We start from the raw sequence: 17,338 nt of genomic DNA on the forward strand, positions 1-17,338 counted from the left end.
CGCATTGGAGATTTCTTACGACGCTTGCAAGCATGCGCGCGAGCCGGTCGAGCGCTCCGCGCGGGATGGGTGGATCGGCTGGTGCGTAGGCCGGCCCGGGTGCAGAATAATATTCTGCCCCCAGGGAGTCAAATAGCGCGTCTCTATATATATATATATATATATATATATATATATATATAATATGGATAAATATTTCCTACCCCTAGGTGTAGCTACACCCATATCTATCTTTTAGTGCTTGCGGCTACAACATCTTAAACCGACAACTTGGTTGCATGAAATAACTATATTTCTCTTGAGCACTATTGCGAGAACTAGTTATCTCACCAACATGTTTCTCGATATCCTTCTCGTGCTCCAATTTCTAAATCATCATCTTCCGTTAGCAAAACTATCACTGCCAAGAGTAGTTCGATCCTTAATAAATAGCAAATAAATCAAAAGGTAGCATCCCTTTTCACAAGGCAATCAAATTCATCATACCATGCAGCTACGAAGTGACCCATACCTCCAATCTCTCTTGCCACAACATTATGCTTCCTATATTGATTTGGCCCCAATGCACTACAGCCCCTTTAGAAGAAAGTTATTGTGTTTGATATAAAGCTAATTAGAGGATGGGTTTTACTCTGCTTACACCTTTTGGTTATTTCTCAGTTCTTACTTTGAAATTGTCGAACTCCCAATACTGAACATGAACTGTATTGTTGCATGCAGGTTTGCGCTTATGGTTATAGATAGTGCCACGGCCCACGACACTATACAGGACTGATTCCTCAGGTAGAGGGGAGCTATCCGCTAGGCAAATGCATCGGTGGAAGATAACTTCAATAGGACTCTCCAAAATGTCGCTTGAGACTAGTCCGATTGCAATTAGCCTTGAGCCTCCCATGTTCCAGTTTGAAGTGCTTTAACACAGGGAATTGTATTGTTCTTTTGCTTTATATTGTTTTATGGTAACGTTGTGCTTCCAATCCTGTACATCTGATTGTGATGTTACATGCTCTGACGGTGCTATTATTAGTTGTATAATTGAGCTTTAGGGCATTAAAATATGTTGCATTTAGTTGTTTTTTGGGGAATTTTTTAGAGTTGCCTCTAATTGTGTTTTGGGGCATTTTATAAAGCTCTATTTGGGCAGTTCTGAAAGTGCCGCTAAAGCCCTTTTGGGGCAGTTATCAAAGTGCCATAAACACCTTTAGAGGCACATATCAAATTGTCCCTAAAAACATTTAGAGCCACATCTTAAACTGCCAATAAACATATTTAGAGGCACATATCAAAATGCCTCTAGAACCTTTAGAGACACATCTCAAAGTGTCCCTAAAAAAATTTTAGAGGCACATCTCAAACTACCTCTAAACACGCTTAGAGGCATATCTTAAAGTGCCCCTAAAAATATTTAGAGGCACATTTCAAAGTGCTCCTATGTTGGCTTTGGGGCACTTCATTCAAATTGCCCCTATTTCATTAAGGGACATGCATTCGAGGCTTTTTCAAAGTGCCTCTAAAAGTAATTAGGGACACTTTGGCCATCTAATGGGGCAGTTTAGAGTGCACCTAAATCTCTACCGTATAGTAGTGCTTTTGACTGAATCTTGCTCATTTACATCATAGCTTGAGATGGGAATTAATCCTCTTCCCGGGAGTAAATCCAACTCATATGCTGCTTCATCTTGAGCATTCAATTCATCATCTTTAGCGACTGGGGTGGGGTGGGGTGGGGATCTATTTTCACGTCATGTGTTTCTGCCTATTTCTGGTTGGGAACCACTGCCACCGTGTGCGTCAAGTAGCACAGATTGTAACTCACTAGAAGAAGGGTTGCTTTTATTTTGAGGTCCAGATCCAACTTCAACACATCACGGTTCTGGGCTTTCTTTGTCTTTCAATCTCTCTCCCTCGATGTCTTCCGATCAATACTCATGTTTACACTGCTCCTCTTTATATCTCTGTTAGTGTGTTCTCAAGAAACAATCAGTACGGCTGCTACCTACATCACCATGACACCCTCGGATCGACAAAGTAACCAATCAAACAATAATCTAATCTGAAAGAGGAATCATTGAATAACTAATCTAAATTGGAAGATCACTTGCGGTTTTACAAGTTTCGAAATTGAGAAAAAAACCAGTGATGATTCGGAACCCTAACCTGCAGTTTCACGGCCTGCACCCTGCAGTGAGAAATTTTGGCGTCTCGCCTCTACAGTTTTGCTCGTTTTATAAATAAAATCACACTGACTGACCTCTGTCGATCACGTCGCAGCGCCAGCTCCCCGGCAGCCGCTACCTCGCCGGAGCCTCAGGAATGCCGAACGGGTGAAGAATTAGTGGAGCAAAGCTGCTTCTACATTTGGGCCTTGGCCCAGATGGTATGGTGGGGGTTTCGTTTTCTGGGTCCATTTGGTGGAGATCCTATAGGCCAGGCACGTTTGTAGATTGGGTGCCTTGTGTAGTTGGCTTGGTTGGCTAGGTGGAATGCAGACGATATATATGGACAAACCATAGAGCTCAAAGCCTCAAACTCTAGAATTCTCTATTTCATTAGTCAAAAGATGGACATCCATATGATGCGTAAATCCATATTTAGACACATATGATGTGGAGTTCCAAAATATTCAAGGATGCTAAAATGGAACTTACACATATAAATACAATACAAAATTAAGGGCATAAATAAAAATCTATAGAAGTACACAAGTGATTAGGTTTTATGTAAGGGCATTGACTCAATTAATAATATTAAGAAAAAACAACATAATCCCAATTGCATAAGTATTTCCCTTTAATTACTACAAGCGTCTTCAGAATGGTAGACTTAAAAATTATATGTCAAAGAATGTGATGTCTACATATAAAATACCATATTATATGGTTAATTTTACCTGGAACTATAAATATGCATATTTATTATCTGTGAAATATACATGGTATGTTTACGAAACAGGTCAATTAAAAAGCAAAAAATGTTCAATATAAATAAGAAATAATAATTGAGTATAAATAATAATATACGAGCCCATTAACCATGTACCAAAATTTAGCTACATCACTATGTTATTGTCGTTTGCTCGTGGTAGCATTGCTGTTGACCCCTTGCAGTGTTGCAGGATCGGGTTTTAGGTATTTTGTGTCTCTGACTGTAGCATCACGTATCGCCGTTCGTAGCATCACCGACAACCACCAGTAGCAATGCATATCTGCCGCTGCATCACCGGGCTGCGCCTAGCAGCATCACCACCTATCCATATTGTCACCATCGTCCAGTTTGCGCTCGTAGCTCGCAGCCGCCACGATTTCCGATGGGGGAGGAAAGAAGTGTGGTGGAGGTCCCTATGTGCCAGTGTGTTATTTTACTTCTAAAAACAATATGTAAGATATTATCCAACATTTCCTATTTCTATCAATGTTACGGTGAGCCAATGGCCTTTATGCTAGTGTCCTTAAAAAATGTGAGAAAGCAGCGTCAAAGATCCTAGATCCTGCTAAACTCAAAATTATCCTGAATGTGCCACTGCTTCCATCGGAAAATACTTTGCAGAGATCGCCTCAAAGGGGAGGTCCTATATGCCGACCTGGTCGGTGTGTCCGACCCACCGCACACTCCATGTCGGCATGTTGGGCCAGCCTAGTTTCTTTTTTTTTGTTTTTTCGCGTTTTCATTTCTGCTACTTATATTTTATTTTATTTGTTTTTTAAATCTGAACATTTTCTGAAAAGAAAAAAGTTCACGAATCTGGAAATTTTATTTAAAAAATCCAAAATTTGAACATTTTTTGAGATTTGAACATTTACAAAAAATGAACATTTTTCAAAATTTGATTGTTTTAATAGATTGAACATTTTCGAAGATTGAACAATTTTTCATAATTAACATTATTTTCAAGAATTGATTTTTTTAGATTGAACATTTTTTGAGATAGAACAATTTAAAATTTAAAAAATTGAACATTTTATATATTTAAACAATTTTCCAATTTAAATTTTTTTAAATTTGAATAATTTTAAATTTTACAATATTCGTATTTGGAAAAATAAAATAAAACAGAAAGCAAAAAAAAGAATAAATATGAAACGAAAAGACATAGGAAAACGTAAATGGGCCGAGTCCTATACCCGACCAGGGTGGTGCGGTGCTTGGTAAGCATCGACCTGGATGGTGTATTGGATTTCCCGGCTCAAAGGCGCTCGAAGTGGTGGTAGAGCTAGTCTGCCTTGTGTATCGATGGGCTCAGCAGAGGGGGACGTGCTATACACCACCCTGGTCGGTGCGGACCAGCCACCGCACCCCCCAGGGTGGCTGTTGGGCCGGCCCAGTGACGTTTGTTTTCGTTTTTTTTCTTCTGTTTTTCTCCTTTTCTGTTGTTTCATTTCTTTTTTTAAAAAAAAATTTAAAATGCCAATGTGAATTTTTTTTCAGAAAAACAAAAATTTACAAAATTTGTATATTTTCGTAAAATTGAAAGCATTATTTTCTAGTTTTTATATTTTTTATATGAACAATTTTTGGATTTGAACAATTTTCGATGTGAACAAATTTTAAATTTGAACAAAATTTACATTTGAACATTTTAAAATTTTAAACAATTTTTGAATTTGATCAAATTTCATATTTGAACGGTTTTTAAATTTGAACGTTTTTCAAATTTGAATGGTTTTTAGATTTGAACGGTTTTCAAATTTGAATATTTTTTGATTTTTTGTAAATTAGAATTTTTTTTAGAAATTAAAATTTTCGAATCTAAAAAAATATAAACAAAACCGAAAACAGGAAAAAGAAAAGAAAACAGAAAACAGAAAAAAAAAACCAAAAAGAAAAAAGAAAAAGCAAAAACGAACTGCACAGGCTAAACAGACCCAAATGGACCTGGCCCATACCCGATCAGGGGGTGTGCGGTGGTGGCCACCGACCTAGTCGGTGTATAGGTTTTGCCCAGCAGAGGCAGCCCGACATCCAGGCTACCTTCCGACGTGGCAAGCCTCAATCGGCAGACCCAACCCACAGCCCACAGGGGCGACTGCACTGCTGGCCTAAACCCCCACGGCACATAAGAGCACAAGAGGCCGATGATACCGAGGCCATTTTTTTTTACTGCAGAAAAAAGAAGAAGGCCCGAGGCCACCGAAACACGCGAACTTTGTAGGCAAAAGCCACCAGCCCTGCGCGCCCAATCCTGTCCGCGCACCTGCCCGCCGCGCCGCTGGTCCCGTCGCCAGCTTGTGCGCGGCTCCCGAAGAGATCAGGCTGCCACCGTCGCACACTGTTCTTGCAACATGGATGTTTTCTTGAAGTCGCATTAACACAAAACACACAGAAACACGTCGTAGCGTGTTCGGTAGGCCGGGTTTGGACGGACCTAAACACAAAAAACTCTAGGAAACTCGTCGGGCTGAGGTGTATCTGAGACATGCCACAGACCTCGCGTTTTTTTTTACGCTCGATGCGTAGAGCTCTCGGCGCTGCGGGAAGGCTAAATTTGCGACTCTGCAGATGAAGGGCGCTAGTTGGTTGCAAGCAAGGTCTGGGACAGGAGACTCGTCCCATCGTCCGTCAGTTTCTTCGTGTTAGTTGTTGCGGCAGAGGAAGTCTGATGGATAGCAAATCCCTCCTCAATTCAATGATTCTGTCAAGGATTGGAAGGGATTTGGTGATTCGAGTGTTTCCACCCAAGACACGGCGGAAAATACTCGCCAATACATGCGTGCCGAACGAGGCCTTAGGAGGTTTAGGTTAGTTTCAAATAGTTTCAAAGAAGACCACTCACTTTTGTTTCAGATTACATTGCATATATATAATTTACGCAAATTCTGATCTGATCAAGAAAGAAACTCGTATATAGAATCCACCACTACAATAGATTGCCTATGTATTCCGTATTTTTCTTGTGTTCCAGATGATACCATGTTTGTGCTATACAAAGAGGATTAACGTGTTGGCAGAGACTTTTTATCTAGTTCGTTAGGGAGTCGATGTATAACTCAGCCAATCTAGTTCTAGTCTTCGTGGACAGAAATTTGAGTTCCTTTTTTTTAAGACAACACTCTCTGTGGGTCTCCCTGCCACATTCCTTACAGAAAATAATTACCTTCCCGCAATTGAAAAAAAGGAGGTATGCAGGCAGTCAACGGACAAACCATATAGCACACACACTCTAGGATTTTCTAAACTTTAGTAAAAGATATTTTAATCGAAAGATCGACAGCATATGATGCATACATCTTTATTTTGGCACGTATGTCCTAGAGTTCTAAAACAATCAAGGATACTAAAATGGAAACGTATGAATACATTATGTATCAGAGCGCACAAATTACACAAATGATTATCTTTTATATATGGTACTTCCTCAACCGAAATTTAAGGGGAACAAATTGATAACCCGGATTGGAATGTCTCACTTTAACTAGTGCAAGTGTATTTTCAAATGTAGACTCTTTAATGAAAAGGGAAGGCCTCAATATAAAGTGTCATGTGATTAATTTTTAGAACAAGTTGTATATTTATTCTTTCTAAAAAAAGGTATGTGCAAAAAACAAGGTAATAAAAAGGTAAAAATGTTTAATATAAATATGTAAGATTTGTTAATTATAAATAATTTAAAAGAGTAGAACCTACACCCAAATTTTTATATAACTAGGTGTGTGTGTTGTATGTGTTGTCGTGGAAAAATTGTGTCTAGCAACACATCATGCAATTTTGGTACATTGATATCATGTTATTAAATCATCAACCTATGTAAGTTGCAACCTTACCCTCGTTTACTAGGATGTTTGGAGCAATAGGCTATTGTTGTGGTCTGAGATAAGTCAAGACTGAACTCAACATCGGCATTCTTCCCGATAAAATTCAGATGTCATAGGGTAGCTAGTATGACTAATCAATATCTCTCATTAAAACAGTTTGTTTAAATATGTGGTGTATGTACTTGAAAACTACCAAATTACTTACAGCTTTCATTTTGAAATTTTCTATTCAATGTTCCGATGCCTTCTACCCGAAACTAGTAGAGATGTATCTTTTGTACATGATTTATATCACTTCTACTGGACCTCCTCGTTGTTAATATGCTGCTTTTTGTGCATGACTATCTGATGTAGCGGGAACATAATATAGAATTCTAGGCTGAAACGAAGTGATAATAGAAAGGGAAATTGCTGCATATGAGTAAACAAAAACAGTGAAATGATAAGAAGTTCTTGTTCTCGTAACATTACCTGAGATGTTCTTGTTCCTGATCGAAGCCCCTTTTTGTACTAAACCGATGATACGATGCGAGAGTGATTAAAATTATCATTGCGTGAGCGATGAAAAGTATCATTGCATCAGATGTTTTTGCAGCGTGCTCGGGTGCTACAGAGAATAGATTGTTATTGATTATCTTTCTTGAATCAAGTCTTTGCTGAAACCGTGTGCTCATGTGATGTGGAGAAAGAATGATGATGTTATTCACCAACAGAGGAAACACTAAAAAAAAAACTGCCAAACAAGGCCTTACAGTTACAGGGCTCACCAAGGCATGGGGCTCATGCCAGCCCAAACTGCGTACGACGTCCCCCAGCCGCGCAGCCTGCCGAGCGAGGCCCAAAGCCCCACGGCACTGGTCACCACTCACCAGCGCCAAAGACCACCGGCCGTGCGCGCCCAGTCGCGTTCGCCCACCTGGCCGCGGCGTCGCTGGTCCCGTCGCGCGGCTCCCGAGGAGGTGAGACACCGTATCGTGGTCTCGTGAGCCTTTCCTGTGCCGATGTCGGCGTCGGCGTCGTCCCCGCTCCAGATGCTGCGCTGCAACTCCAGACAAGAGTCCAGATCACAGTGGACTCTGCGCTCAGCTCTGGGCACCACCGCACGAGACTCGATCGCCACGATATCTCTCCCACTCCTCGGCCAGACATCCGTCCAAGACCCCATGTGCTGGCGCAGCTCGGCTCACCGAGAAAACTCCAGCGAGCACGAGCACCACTACAGAGCATGGGGATGGTCCGAGCGTGACCGGCGGCAACGACGAGCGAAGGACGACACGAGACCACGCTACATTCAACCCAGAGCTCAGCAAAATGATGGCAATGGTGGACCGCATAAGCATAGCGGTGAACCAGACAGGAGGAACAACACATAATTATAGGTCTCGAACGAACACCACCGCTACGAGAGAAACAAAGAATCCCCTACATCTCATCTCATCATCTCCTACCACATGGCCTGGTGGCCACCGGCACCACGAGGAAGAAGGTAGATGTCAGTTTTAATACACTGCTACTAGAGTAGTACGTACTGCCGATCGATCAAAACGCCGGAAAGGAGAGAACGGGACAAAAGGCCACCGACGTGCCCACCGAAATGCGGCGCCGTCCAGCCGAGGCCCATCACTTTCTGCACGCCAACCAGCGGACGCCAGCGGCGCTCGACTCGATCAGATGAAGTGGAGGAGGAGTGGCGCCACCAAGGCACCGGCGGCAGCGACGTGGCGGCCGACTGCGTGGCTGTAGTCGGGGCTCATGCTGTTGCCCGACGGGCCGTACGCGCCGCCGAATGGGCTCCCCGGCATCCCGGTGCTCGTCGAGCCGGGCGGGGCCAGGACGGTGCCGCCAGTGCCGCCCATGCCTCCTGCCCCGGTACCCACGCCGGTGCCTGCACCAGTGCCCATGCCCGCGCCGGGGGTTGCGCCGGTGCCCATCCCGGTTCCAGCTCCGGTTCCAGCTCCGGCGCCGGTCCCAACGCCTGTCCCGGTGCCGACGCCGCTGCAGAAAAGGAACACAAAGCGCAAAAGCATACACGTTCAGACATTGCACAGCGAAACAACTGAAACATTCTTAATCTTCAAAAGTGCATGCTTAGATTGGGGAAAGTGTCTCGGGCATGGGTTGTATAATGCAGATGCGCTTGCTCAAGTTCATTGCACTTTGAACGGTGGCACGGCCAGCTGCGTTCAACTGGTAAAGATTGTCCCTTTAAGGTCGGACTAGATAGATCCGGTTCAGACACCTTTTATTTCACATGGGCTGGCAAGCAAGAACTCAAGCTGTACTACGCTAGAACACCCATAACACTTGAATGGACTACAGTACCACTTTGTAAAGATGCAGATGCTGTAACGAAACATTTGTGCTGCAATATTCGTCTATCATAAGTGAGCACAGCATATATTCGACGAATATACTTTTGACAGCTTTTGCCAATCAAATGATTTTTGTGTTAAGAGTAACTCTGCTCCGTGGACTGAAGCATGAGATACCACACTAGTTCGTGCACTTTGGTGACACTGCTAGTACTTTGGAATGAGCATAAACTTCAATGAGCAGTGCGTTGGTGAACAAAAATTATGATTTGTGACTACGGCCGTGCATGGCCATGTCAAGAATCTAGTTTACTGCAGAGTAATTAATCCAAGTTGTATACCGAATGACCCACGACAGCAGTCAGTGACAGTCAGAACTAGGGTATACTGCATCTTGCTTAAGATATTCTATTATTCCCCAGATTCAAGTTCCCAAATCATGAATATTAAACAGCCCAAACTCTTAAACAAACAGATTTAATGAGTTTGCATGTTCTAGGCCACCATGAAGGGGAAGAATGAAGGAAGTAGATGCATGTGTGGGTTAGTTGCTTTACCTTGCGCTTGCCGGGTACTTGCAGGCGCCGGCGCTGGGGTCAGCGCCGGTGAGGGTGGCGACGCCCATGAAGTCGCAGGTGGCGCCCATGCCAGCGTTCTTCTGGTAGTAGGAGTTGCACGCGTAGGAGCAGTGGGCGACGATGGTGGACGGGTTGTTGCAGGGCCCGGTGGGCATGATCTGGGTGCAGTCGGCGCCCTTGCCGCAGGCGTAGTCGATGGCCTTCTGCATCGCCGCCGGGGACGCGTCGTTCTTGCACACGCAGAAGAGCGCATCTGCACGCACGCCATACAAGGAGGAGAGAGTTAGCTCAAATCTTGGTTCTTGGAACGTGTGCTTACAGTGGGGGAAAACGAGCTAGAAATAGCAAGAACGCATAGCTTTCTGATCTAAAGCAAAAGAGGAGAAGAAACAGGGAGGAAGTCGATCTACGGAATGGGGGCTGGAGGAGTGGGGACTTCTCTTACCTGAGCCGGTGAACATGGCGAGCAGGAGCATGAGGAGCAGAGGCGCCGCCATGGCAGCAGCAGGAGCAAGAGGAGGAGCTCGAGCTCGCCGGAGCAGTAGCAAGCAAGCTGGCGCTAGTGACCAAGATTGGGGGGAGGAGGAAGAAGCTAGCTAGTCGGCGTGGCCTGGTAGAGTGGTGTGGACTGTGGCCAAGTTCCCCGGTGCGCCCCTTTTTAACCCCGAGCGCCGGGCCACCGACCGCACAAACCCACATCTAGCCGTTCGTTCCCTCCAACATTTTACCCTGAACCGTCTGGACTCATCGGCGTCCGTCCCACGGGGCGGCGAGCCAGGCCAGAGCAACGGCTTTATTTGCGCAGGCGGTGATGGCTCGTCGTCCTGTGCGTCTCGTGCAAAGGCGTGCAGAGCGCTCTGGGCCGCGCTGTCCCGCTTTGGCGCGGCATGGCGTGGCGATGCGCCGGCACTGTGCTCTGGGGTTCTCGGGCTTGGCTCTCCTCGCTTTGTTATTGCGTCTGGCCCTTTCCGCTGCGTGAAAACTGCTACCGTGCAGGCGAGTCGGCAGTGCCGGAGGAGTGCGTGGTGGATTAACGGTCGGATGGTACTTGCTGCTATTTTATTTTCTTTTTCACCTTTCTACTACGTCTCGCTCGATTTCGCACTTCTCCACCGTGGCTTGACGTCGTTCTTGCGGCGGCGGAGTGGATTCTTTGTCACCTTTTTTCCCCGTGTGCTGACGATGCCCACATGGTTTGCAATTTGTCTACGTAGCGTTTTTCTTGAGGTGTGCACATGTAGGCAATGGGATGGTAGATAGCAACAATGTCCTTTGTCCAGAACATGAACCTCAACAAAAAAAAGTATGATAAAAACGTACCATATCTTTATGGAAGGCAGATGTTTGAGTACAATAAGCTATCACTCACTGCAAGCACCGAGCGTATCACAACTCCACGCCGGTTATTCCGAAAACAGCAACCATCGACACAACAACAACACAACCTTAAAGAGCATTTCCTAAGCTAACCTACAAAGCCGCATCTCGATCAACATCTAGATCAACAACAGACGCCTCCGAAGAACAAACCCTTCAGAAAGGACACTCCTTGTCGACGCACCATCTAAAGAAGATAGACAGGGGAACTCGGGCGATACCTAGGAAGCCTGGTCTTAGACTCGCCCCTGAAGAACAACCTTCGGCAGCGGTGAGCACCGGAGGAGAGCAGCCTAGGACATCCAAGCCGTGTCTTCAAACGCGGTACTCCCAACAGGAGAGCGACGTCGAGAACGGCCCCATCACGCTGATCCAACTCCGAATCTAGCCTTTCGGCCGGAGACAACACCAACACCATGAGAGAGCGCTAAAGATGTTGATGCCCCTCAGCGACGCCTCCAACAAGGAAAAACGACACCCGCGGGTGCCGTCGCCGTCGGCCAAACCAAGGTTGAGCGGGGTTTTCATCCGTGTCATCATGCATCCGCACCTCCGGGGGTCGAACTGCACTGTCCAAGAAGTCTTGCACCACCGTCACTGCAACTCGTCCTCGCCGTTGTCGCAAATCCGTGATCTCGAGCACACCACACGGCTAAGGGCCTGGTCCATCTTCCACCTCCAATTCAACAAGGAAATGATAGCCTCCCTTTCCACAAGCACGAGGCAGAACCGCCTGCCCAAGTTGTCGCCAACTCATGGTAGACATCCCACGGCAGGAGCTCCAACCAATGACCAGATCAGGACCCGCGAAGCCTAGATTGGACCCGCGGAAGCCTAATTGAGCCCACACCCACTCCTCCAACCCCACACGGTTGCCACCGGGGGACACCGTCGTGCGCCTTCAACGCTAGGCGGCCGTCCGCAGCTCACCTCGAACTCTTCCTGGCCGAGCCTCCTCGCCACCGCCATGGCGACTTTGGACTCGTGATCTGGAACTCTTCCATCTGGATTTTATGAGAAACAATATTTAAAAAAAAACCTAAATATTTTTATAATTTGAACATTTTTCGAGATTGAACTTTTTTTAAAATTTGACAATTTAAAATATGCAAAATGCCTTTAAAGTTTGAACAATTCTATAATTCATATGTACATATTTTTACTTGATTTTTAGAAAACAGAACATACTTTAAACTACAAATTCTTCAAATTTGATTTTTTAGAGAAATATTTTTTGAATCTCAAAAGAAAAAAACATAATAGAAAAAATGCTAGCACCAAATTGAACCTGCATGTACTGTGGGGTTTTGCGGCATTGCCCGAGGTGGCTAGTTGTGCTGCGGGCCCAACAACATCAGGCACGCTTCCTTTTTGCTTTTCTTTTTCGTTGATTTTTGGAAACTATAACATTTTTATGTGAATATATTTAAAATTTGAACAATTTCAGAACTAGAAATTTTATAATTTTGAATTTTTTTTAAAAGTGAGCATTTTTAAAATTTAAACATTTTCCAAAATTGAACATTTTTTAATTTTAACGCTTCTTAATTATTAAAAAAATTAAATTTTTAATTTGTTCCGAATTTGAACCTTTTTATTTTTAAAAAATAAGCTGAATTTTTTGAAAATATGCACATTTAAAAAATATATTTTCATTTAAAAAATTAAATCTTAAAAAGGAAGAAATAGAAAAGAGAAGAAATAGAAGAAAAAATAGAAAAAATAGAAAAAATGATACATCGTCCGACCCGGGCTGTACCACGCCCGGGGGTGCGCGAAGCGTGGTACGTGCCGACCTGGTAGGCGTATAGGAGCGCGATTCGGGTCTGCGTGAAGCGGGTATGCGCTGGGCCATGCCCATCAGAGGTAGTGAGATGTTTTCGGTTTAATTTTTTGCGTTGCGGTTTCTTCCTGTTTTCTCTTGTTTTTCCTATTTTTCTTCGAATTTTACTGGTTTTTTGATTTTCCCTGTCAATTTTTCTTAAACTTTTCTATAAAAAAATTGCGGCGCCTGATATTTGCCGACTTGGTCGGGTTATAGGAGCCACTTGTGTACAACGATAGAGATGGGCTGTGTCGAGCAAATCAACCATGGGCCATGAAAGTCCACTATCCAATCCTATCCAGCCCAACAGACAACGGATCGTCTGTACTGAGAACACGCGTTCCTCTTTGCGTCTCCCTCCACCGGGCCGGGCTTCCAAGTCTGTGGTGGCGCAGCCGAAAGGTTCGGGGATGGAGGCCGCCGCCGACGAGGAGCAGGAGGGGCTCTCCGCGCAGTCGCCGGCGCAGGCGCCCCCATCATCAGCTTCTTCTCTTCCCAAGGTACCTTGCCTTTCCCCCTACCTTATCCGTCGCTCCTCTTTTTTCACCTCCGGAGAGGGGGCTCATGAACTTTTCTGGTATCGCAGGAGCAATCGCAGGTGGAGTTGGAGCTGAGGCTGCTCCAGGCTCTCGAGTTCTACCCTCCGTCAAAACTGAAAGGTGGGGTGCTTTGATTTCTTTTCTGTCATGAATAACGATGGGTCAGGTTTCCTTTTGCTGAAATGATATTTAGAGGGAATAGAATAGCTGTACCAGAAGTCAAGTCATACACACACGCTGGCCGTTCAGTTCTGAAATCTCAGGAACGCATGATCTGTTTTAGTGACCGTAATAACTTGGTTGTTTTATGTTGTACATGAGAAGTTTTGTTTTGCAACCCTAATTGTTAGTTTTGTGAATAACCATGCCAAGGGTAGGTAGCAGTGCAGTGACATATCTTTGCTTACATATGATGAAACAACCTCACTACTGCTTTTCAAGATCTCCAAAGAAAAAAGAAATTACTATGACAAGCTGCACCATTATCGACTGAATTTATGTTTATGCTATGTTATGAATTTTATGATAAAGGTTTCAACTAGAATGGGTTGACTGGGATCCCTTCTTTATATTAGTATGTGTCAAAGGCAGGCCTCCGTGTGAATTCATGACGGTGCAGACTAAATGAGCCGTGCACAATTTCAGGTGAGCTATGTGCCCCTGCGGAACCTCCCGCTTGTTTTTCGATGTAAATAAGGGGGAAAACCACTACATGCTCATTTCCTGTTGTTTTCTTAAAAAGATTATCCAAACCTGCATTTAACTGGGTAGATTTTGTTTAGAGCAATACCAGGGTAGATTTTGAATGTGTCGTAAAGCCTTGTTTGGTTAGACTTGCGAGCCAACCATATCCTGTAATTTAACTACTTGACTTGGAAATTATTCTAGGAACTTTATATTAGGCTCTTGATATGATGACTAGTGAAGATTCAACCACTAGCAGCTGAAATGTGGAATAGTCTACCATCAATTATCAAGTTTAACAGAAAAACCGAAATACATAGATGTACAGATCCTATCTCTAAGTAGATACCGCTAAGGGCTAAGTTTTATTCACCCTTAGTTTACAAGATCTTGTTTCACATATTGAAACGCGTACAGATTATTCAGGAATAGCATGTTATAACTTTGCAATATTGTATAGGGGCAGAGAACTGAAGAAACTAAGAAGATTCAGACACCTCTTTTACTTGGTTTTTGGGCCTGATTGCTCTTTGCTGAATTTGGTGGCGCTTTAAGGAGTGGCTAGTCTGTAATTTAGGTTTCTATTGCACTTTTTCATGGGGCCAACAAGCATGGAGGATGATTGAATATATCCATGACTCCATATGTAATGGGCAGTGGCGGAGCTTCGGCCCGGCTAGCCTGGGCAGCTGCCCGGGATATGTCAAGTATGCCTCGTTGGATATTAACATGTAATGAGAAATTAGGCACAGTTTTGATGGGCAAACAGCCATGGTCCAGGAGTCTTTAAGACTTTGCCCAGGCTAGCTCAATGTACTGGTTCCGCCACTGGTAATGGGCTACGGCTGTATGCATAAGCTGCTTTTTCTGGAAGGGTAGCCGAGTATCTGTTGAAAGCTGCATGTAGCTAGCTCTAGTTGGTTTACTAATTAGTTTCTTTTGTGTTACTATGTCATGCTTGAGTGCTTTGAAGTAGTACGCAACTAGTTCTAGCTGGTTTAGATAATCATTTTTTAAATGTTACTGTGTTATGCTTGAGTGCTTTGAAATAGTTCACAGCTGCCCTAGCTGGCTTTAGATAATCAGTTTTTTTTTTTGTGTTACAATGTCATGCTTGAGTGCTTTGAAGTAGTACGCAGCTAGTTCTAGTTGGCTTAGATAATCAGTTTTTTAAATGTTACCGTGTTGTGCTTGAGTGCTTTGAAATAGTTCACAGCTGCCCTAGCTGGCTTTAGATAATCATTTTTTTGTGTGTTACAATGTCATGCTCGAGTGCTTTGAAGTAGTACGTAGCTAGTTCTAGTTGGCTTAGATAATCAATTTTTTGAATGTTACCGTGTTGCAGTGGTTTGAAATAGTTCACAGCTGCCCTAGCTGGCTTTAGATAATCAGTTTTTCTAATGTTACTATGTCATGCTTGAGTGCTTTGAAATAGTACACTGCTAGCTCTAGTTGGCTTAGGTAATACTTTTTTTTATGTGTGTGTTACTATGTTCTGCTTGAGTTCTTTGAAATAGGAGGTATTGAGTATGGATTTTGTGGCAGTCAGATTCTCTCACGAAAATCTAACTCATACATAGTTCGATCTAAAGTTCAGGAAGTAATGTCCTCCTACAGTGTAACTGGGGGCCAAATAGCACCCACAAATAAGAAAGGGTGCGACTGCTTGCTTTTTCTTGTGACATGTGAATGCTAATGCTTATACAAGGTGAATATAGCAAAAATAACTTCAGGGGGGAAATTCTATTGCAGAACTGACTGTCTCTGGGAATTTTGGCAAAATGGATTTGCGGCTGGCTCTAGTTGGCTTAGATAATAATTCATACATAGCAGGGTCTAAAGTTCAGGAAGAGATGTTCTCCGAGAGTGTAACTGGGGGCCATAAATAGCACCCAGAAATAATAACGGATGCGAGTGTGTGCTGCTTATGGTGACATGTCAATGCTAACGCTTACACGAGGTGAATATGTATCAAAAGAACTTAAGGAACGAAAATCTAAAGTGAAACTGACCGCACCTCCTGCCTTGGCCAAGGAAAATTTGGCAGAAATGGTTTTGCAGATTCTGCTGCACAGTGAAGCTATGAAAACGTTGGTTAAGATTTTTGTTTTGTTTTGTTTTTGTTGAGTATGCATTCTAAACTCTTGTGTGTGCTTGCAGGCATTCATCGTCACTTTGTTCTGTATGGCCTCATGGAGCACTTGAGAAAAAGGTGAGGCCATATGCATATTCTTCAATGTGCGTTACCATGAAATTTGTGGCATCAGGGCTGACAGCCTACAAATCCTTTCAGCCTGGACAGACAGTTCTCTGCCGACGAAGTTCTGCAGCTGCTGGACCGCTTCTTCAACCTGGAAATGCTGGTGACTGGACACAATTTACTCTATCTTTCGCTTCGTTCTTGTCCTGCATCTACACTTTGGCTCAATGAGAGTTGAGGGTGTGGACTGGACGAGATTCTCACGTACGGTTTGTGTACCTGAATGCAGAAGCCGGATGACGAGGAGAAGGATAATTTCAGCCAGGCGGAGGAATTCGCCTTGCCAGACAGCTTCCTCAAGAAGGAAGAATGATCACAAGTAGCCCCCGCAGGTAGTACGTAGAAGAGAAGGATGCGTCGGCTTCAGTCTGACCGCGACTTGTTTGTAGTTCTTGCCCCCGGCCATCTTGCGCTGGAGGGCGTAGAAGGCATAGAACGGATCACCCATCCGCTCGTAGCTGTGTTGCATTCACTGACTTGTAGAGCTGCCGTTAGCCCGGATCAGCTTCAGTAAACCATGCATTTCTCTTGTATAATTTTCGGCGATATCTGGTCACCGGCTGAAATCGTGTGAAAGTATCTTCAGTTCTCCACTGAAACCACATAGCCCTCCACGACTGCAGTTGGCACAGTAAGGGCAACTCTAATAAAGTGGTCAAACCCTTCAAATTTCCTACTTTCAGTCGAAAAAATTGTCCAGGTCCCGTATAAAGTGGTGAACCCCTTAAAAAGAATTTAAGGGTGCCCGAGAACCTTACATTCACATTTTTGGGGATAATTTTGCTGGCGCCTCTTAAACCAGTCAACTCTTTGCGAGCTCTAGACCATCTCCAGTTGCGTCCCCCAAACTGTCCCCAAAGCCATTTGGAACGCGCGGACAAAAAAACGCTTCCAGCCGCGTTCCCAAAGTCGATTTTTGTCCAGCGCGGCCTGATACGGTGTCCGGTGCCCCGAGCCCGTCCCCGCCCCACAGGGACGCACCGGGCACGCCGGATACAACGAAAAGCGAGGCGA

The 17,338-nt window shown here is 44.2% G+C and overlaps 2 protein-coding genes across 2 annotated transcripts; one reads left to right on the forward strand and one right to left on the reverse strand.

Moving 5' to 3' along the window:
- Positions 1-8,416: 8,416 nt before the first annotated feature.
- LOC124650211 (PLASMODESMATA CALLOSE-BINDING PROTEIN 3-like) lies at positions 8,417-10,249 on the reverse strand. The gene is made up of 3 exons (XM_047189768.1): positions 10,085-10,249; positions 9,619-9,892; positions 8,417-8,744 (listed from the first exon to the last, which is right to left on the reverse strand). Exons 1-3 carry the CDS (start codon positions 10,134-10,136, stop codon positions 8,417-8,419), a joined length of 654 nt encoding a protein of 217 aa, XP_047045724.1. The 5' UTR covers positions 10,137-10,249.
- A 2,986-nt stretch (positions 10,250-13,235) lies between these two features.
- LOC124649936 lies at positions 13,236-16,746 on the forward strand. Its single transcript, XM_047189506.1, has 5 exons — positions 13,236-13,341; positions 13,428-13,500; positions 16,225-16,276; positions 16,358-16,427; positions 16,554-16,746. Exons 1-5 carry the CDS (start codon positions 13,252-13,254, stop codon positions 16,635-16,637), a joined length of 369 nt encoding a protein of 122 aa, XP_047045462.1. The 5' UTR covers positions 13,236-13,251; the 3' UTR covers positions 16,638-16,746.
- The last annotated feature ends 592 nt before the right edge of the window (positions 16,747-17,338 follow it).

The sequence above is a fragment of the Lolium rigidum genome, chromosome 4 (genome assembly GCF_022539505.1).
Source record: "Lolium rigidum isolate FL_2022 chromosome 4, APGP_CSIRO_Lrig_0.1, whole genome shotgun sequence".
Taxonomy (NCBI): Eukaryota; Viridiplantae; Streptophyta; class Magnoliopsida; order Poales; family Poaceae; genus Lolium; species Lolium rigidum.

Coding starts and splice junctions, on each gene's coding strand:
- LOC124650211 (XM_047189768.1), bottom strand. CDS start 10,136: ATGGCGGCGCCTCTGCTCCTCATGCTCCTGCTCGCCATGTTCACCGGC. Junction 9,893..10,084: donor CGCCATGTTCACCGGCTCAG/GTAAGAGAAGTC, acceptor GCGTGCGTGCAG/ATGCGCTCTTCTGCGTGTGC. Junction 8,745..9,618: donor AAGTACCCGGCAAGCGCAAG/GTAAAGCAACTA, acceptor CCTTTTCTGCAG/CGGCGTCGGCACCGGGACAG.
- LOC124649936 (XM_047189506.1), top strand. CDS start 13,252: ATGGAGGCCGCCGCCGACGAGGAGCAGGAGGGGCTCTCCGCGCAGTCG. Junction 13,501..16,224: donor CCCTCCGTCAAAACTGAAAG/GTGGGGTGCTTT, acceptor GTGTGCTTGCAG/GCATTCATCGTCACTTTGTT. Junction 16,428..16,553: donor TCTTCAACCTGGAAATGCTG/GTGACTGGACAC, acceptor ACCTGAATGCAG/AAGCCGGATGACGAGGAGAA.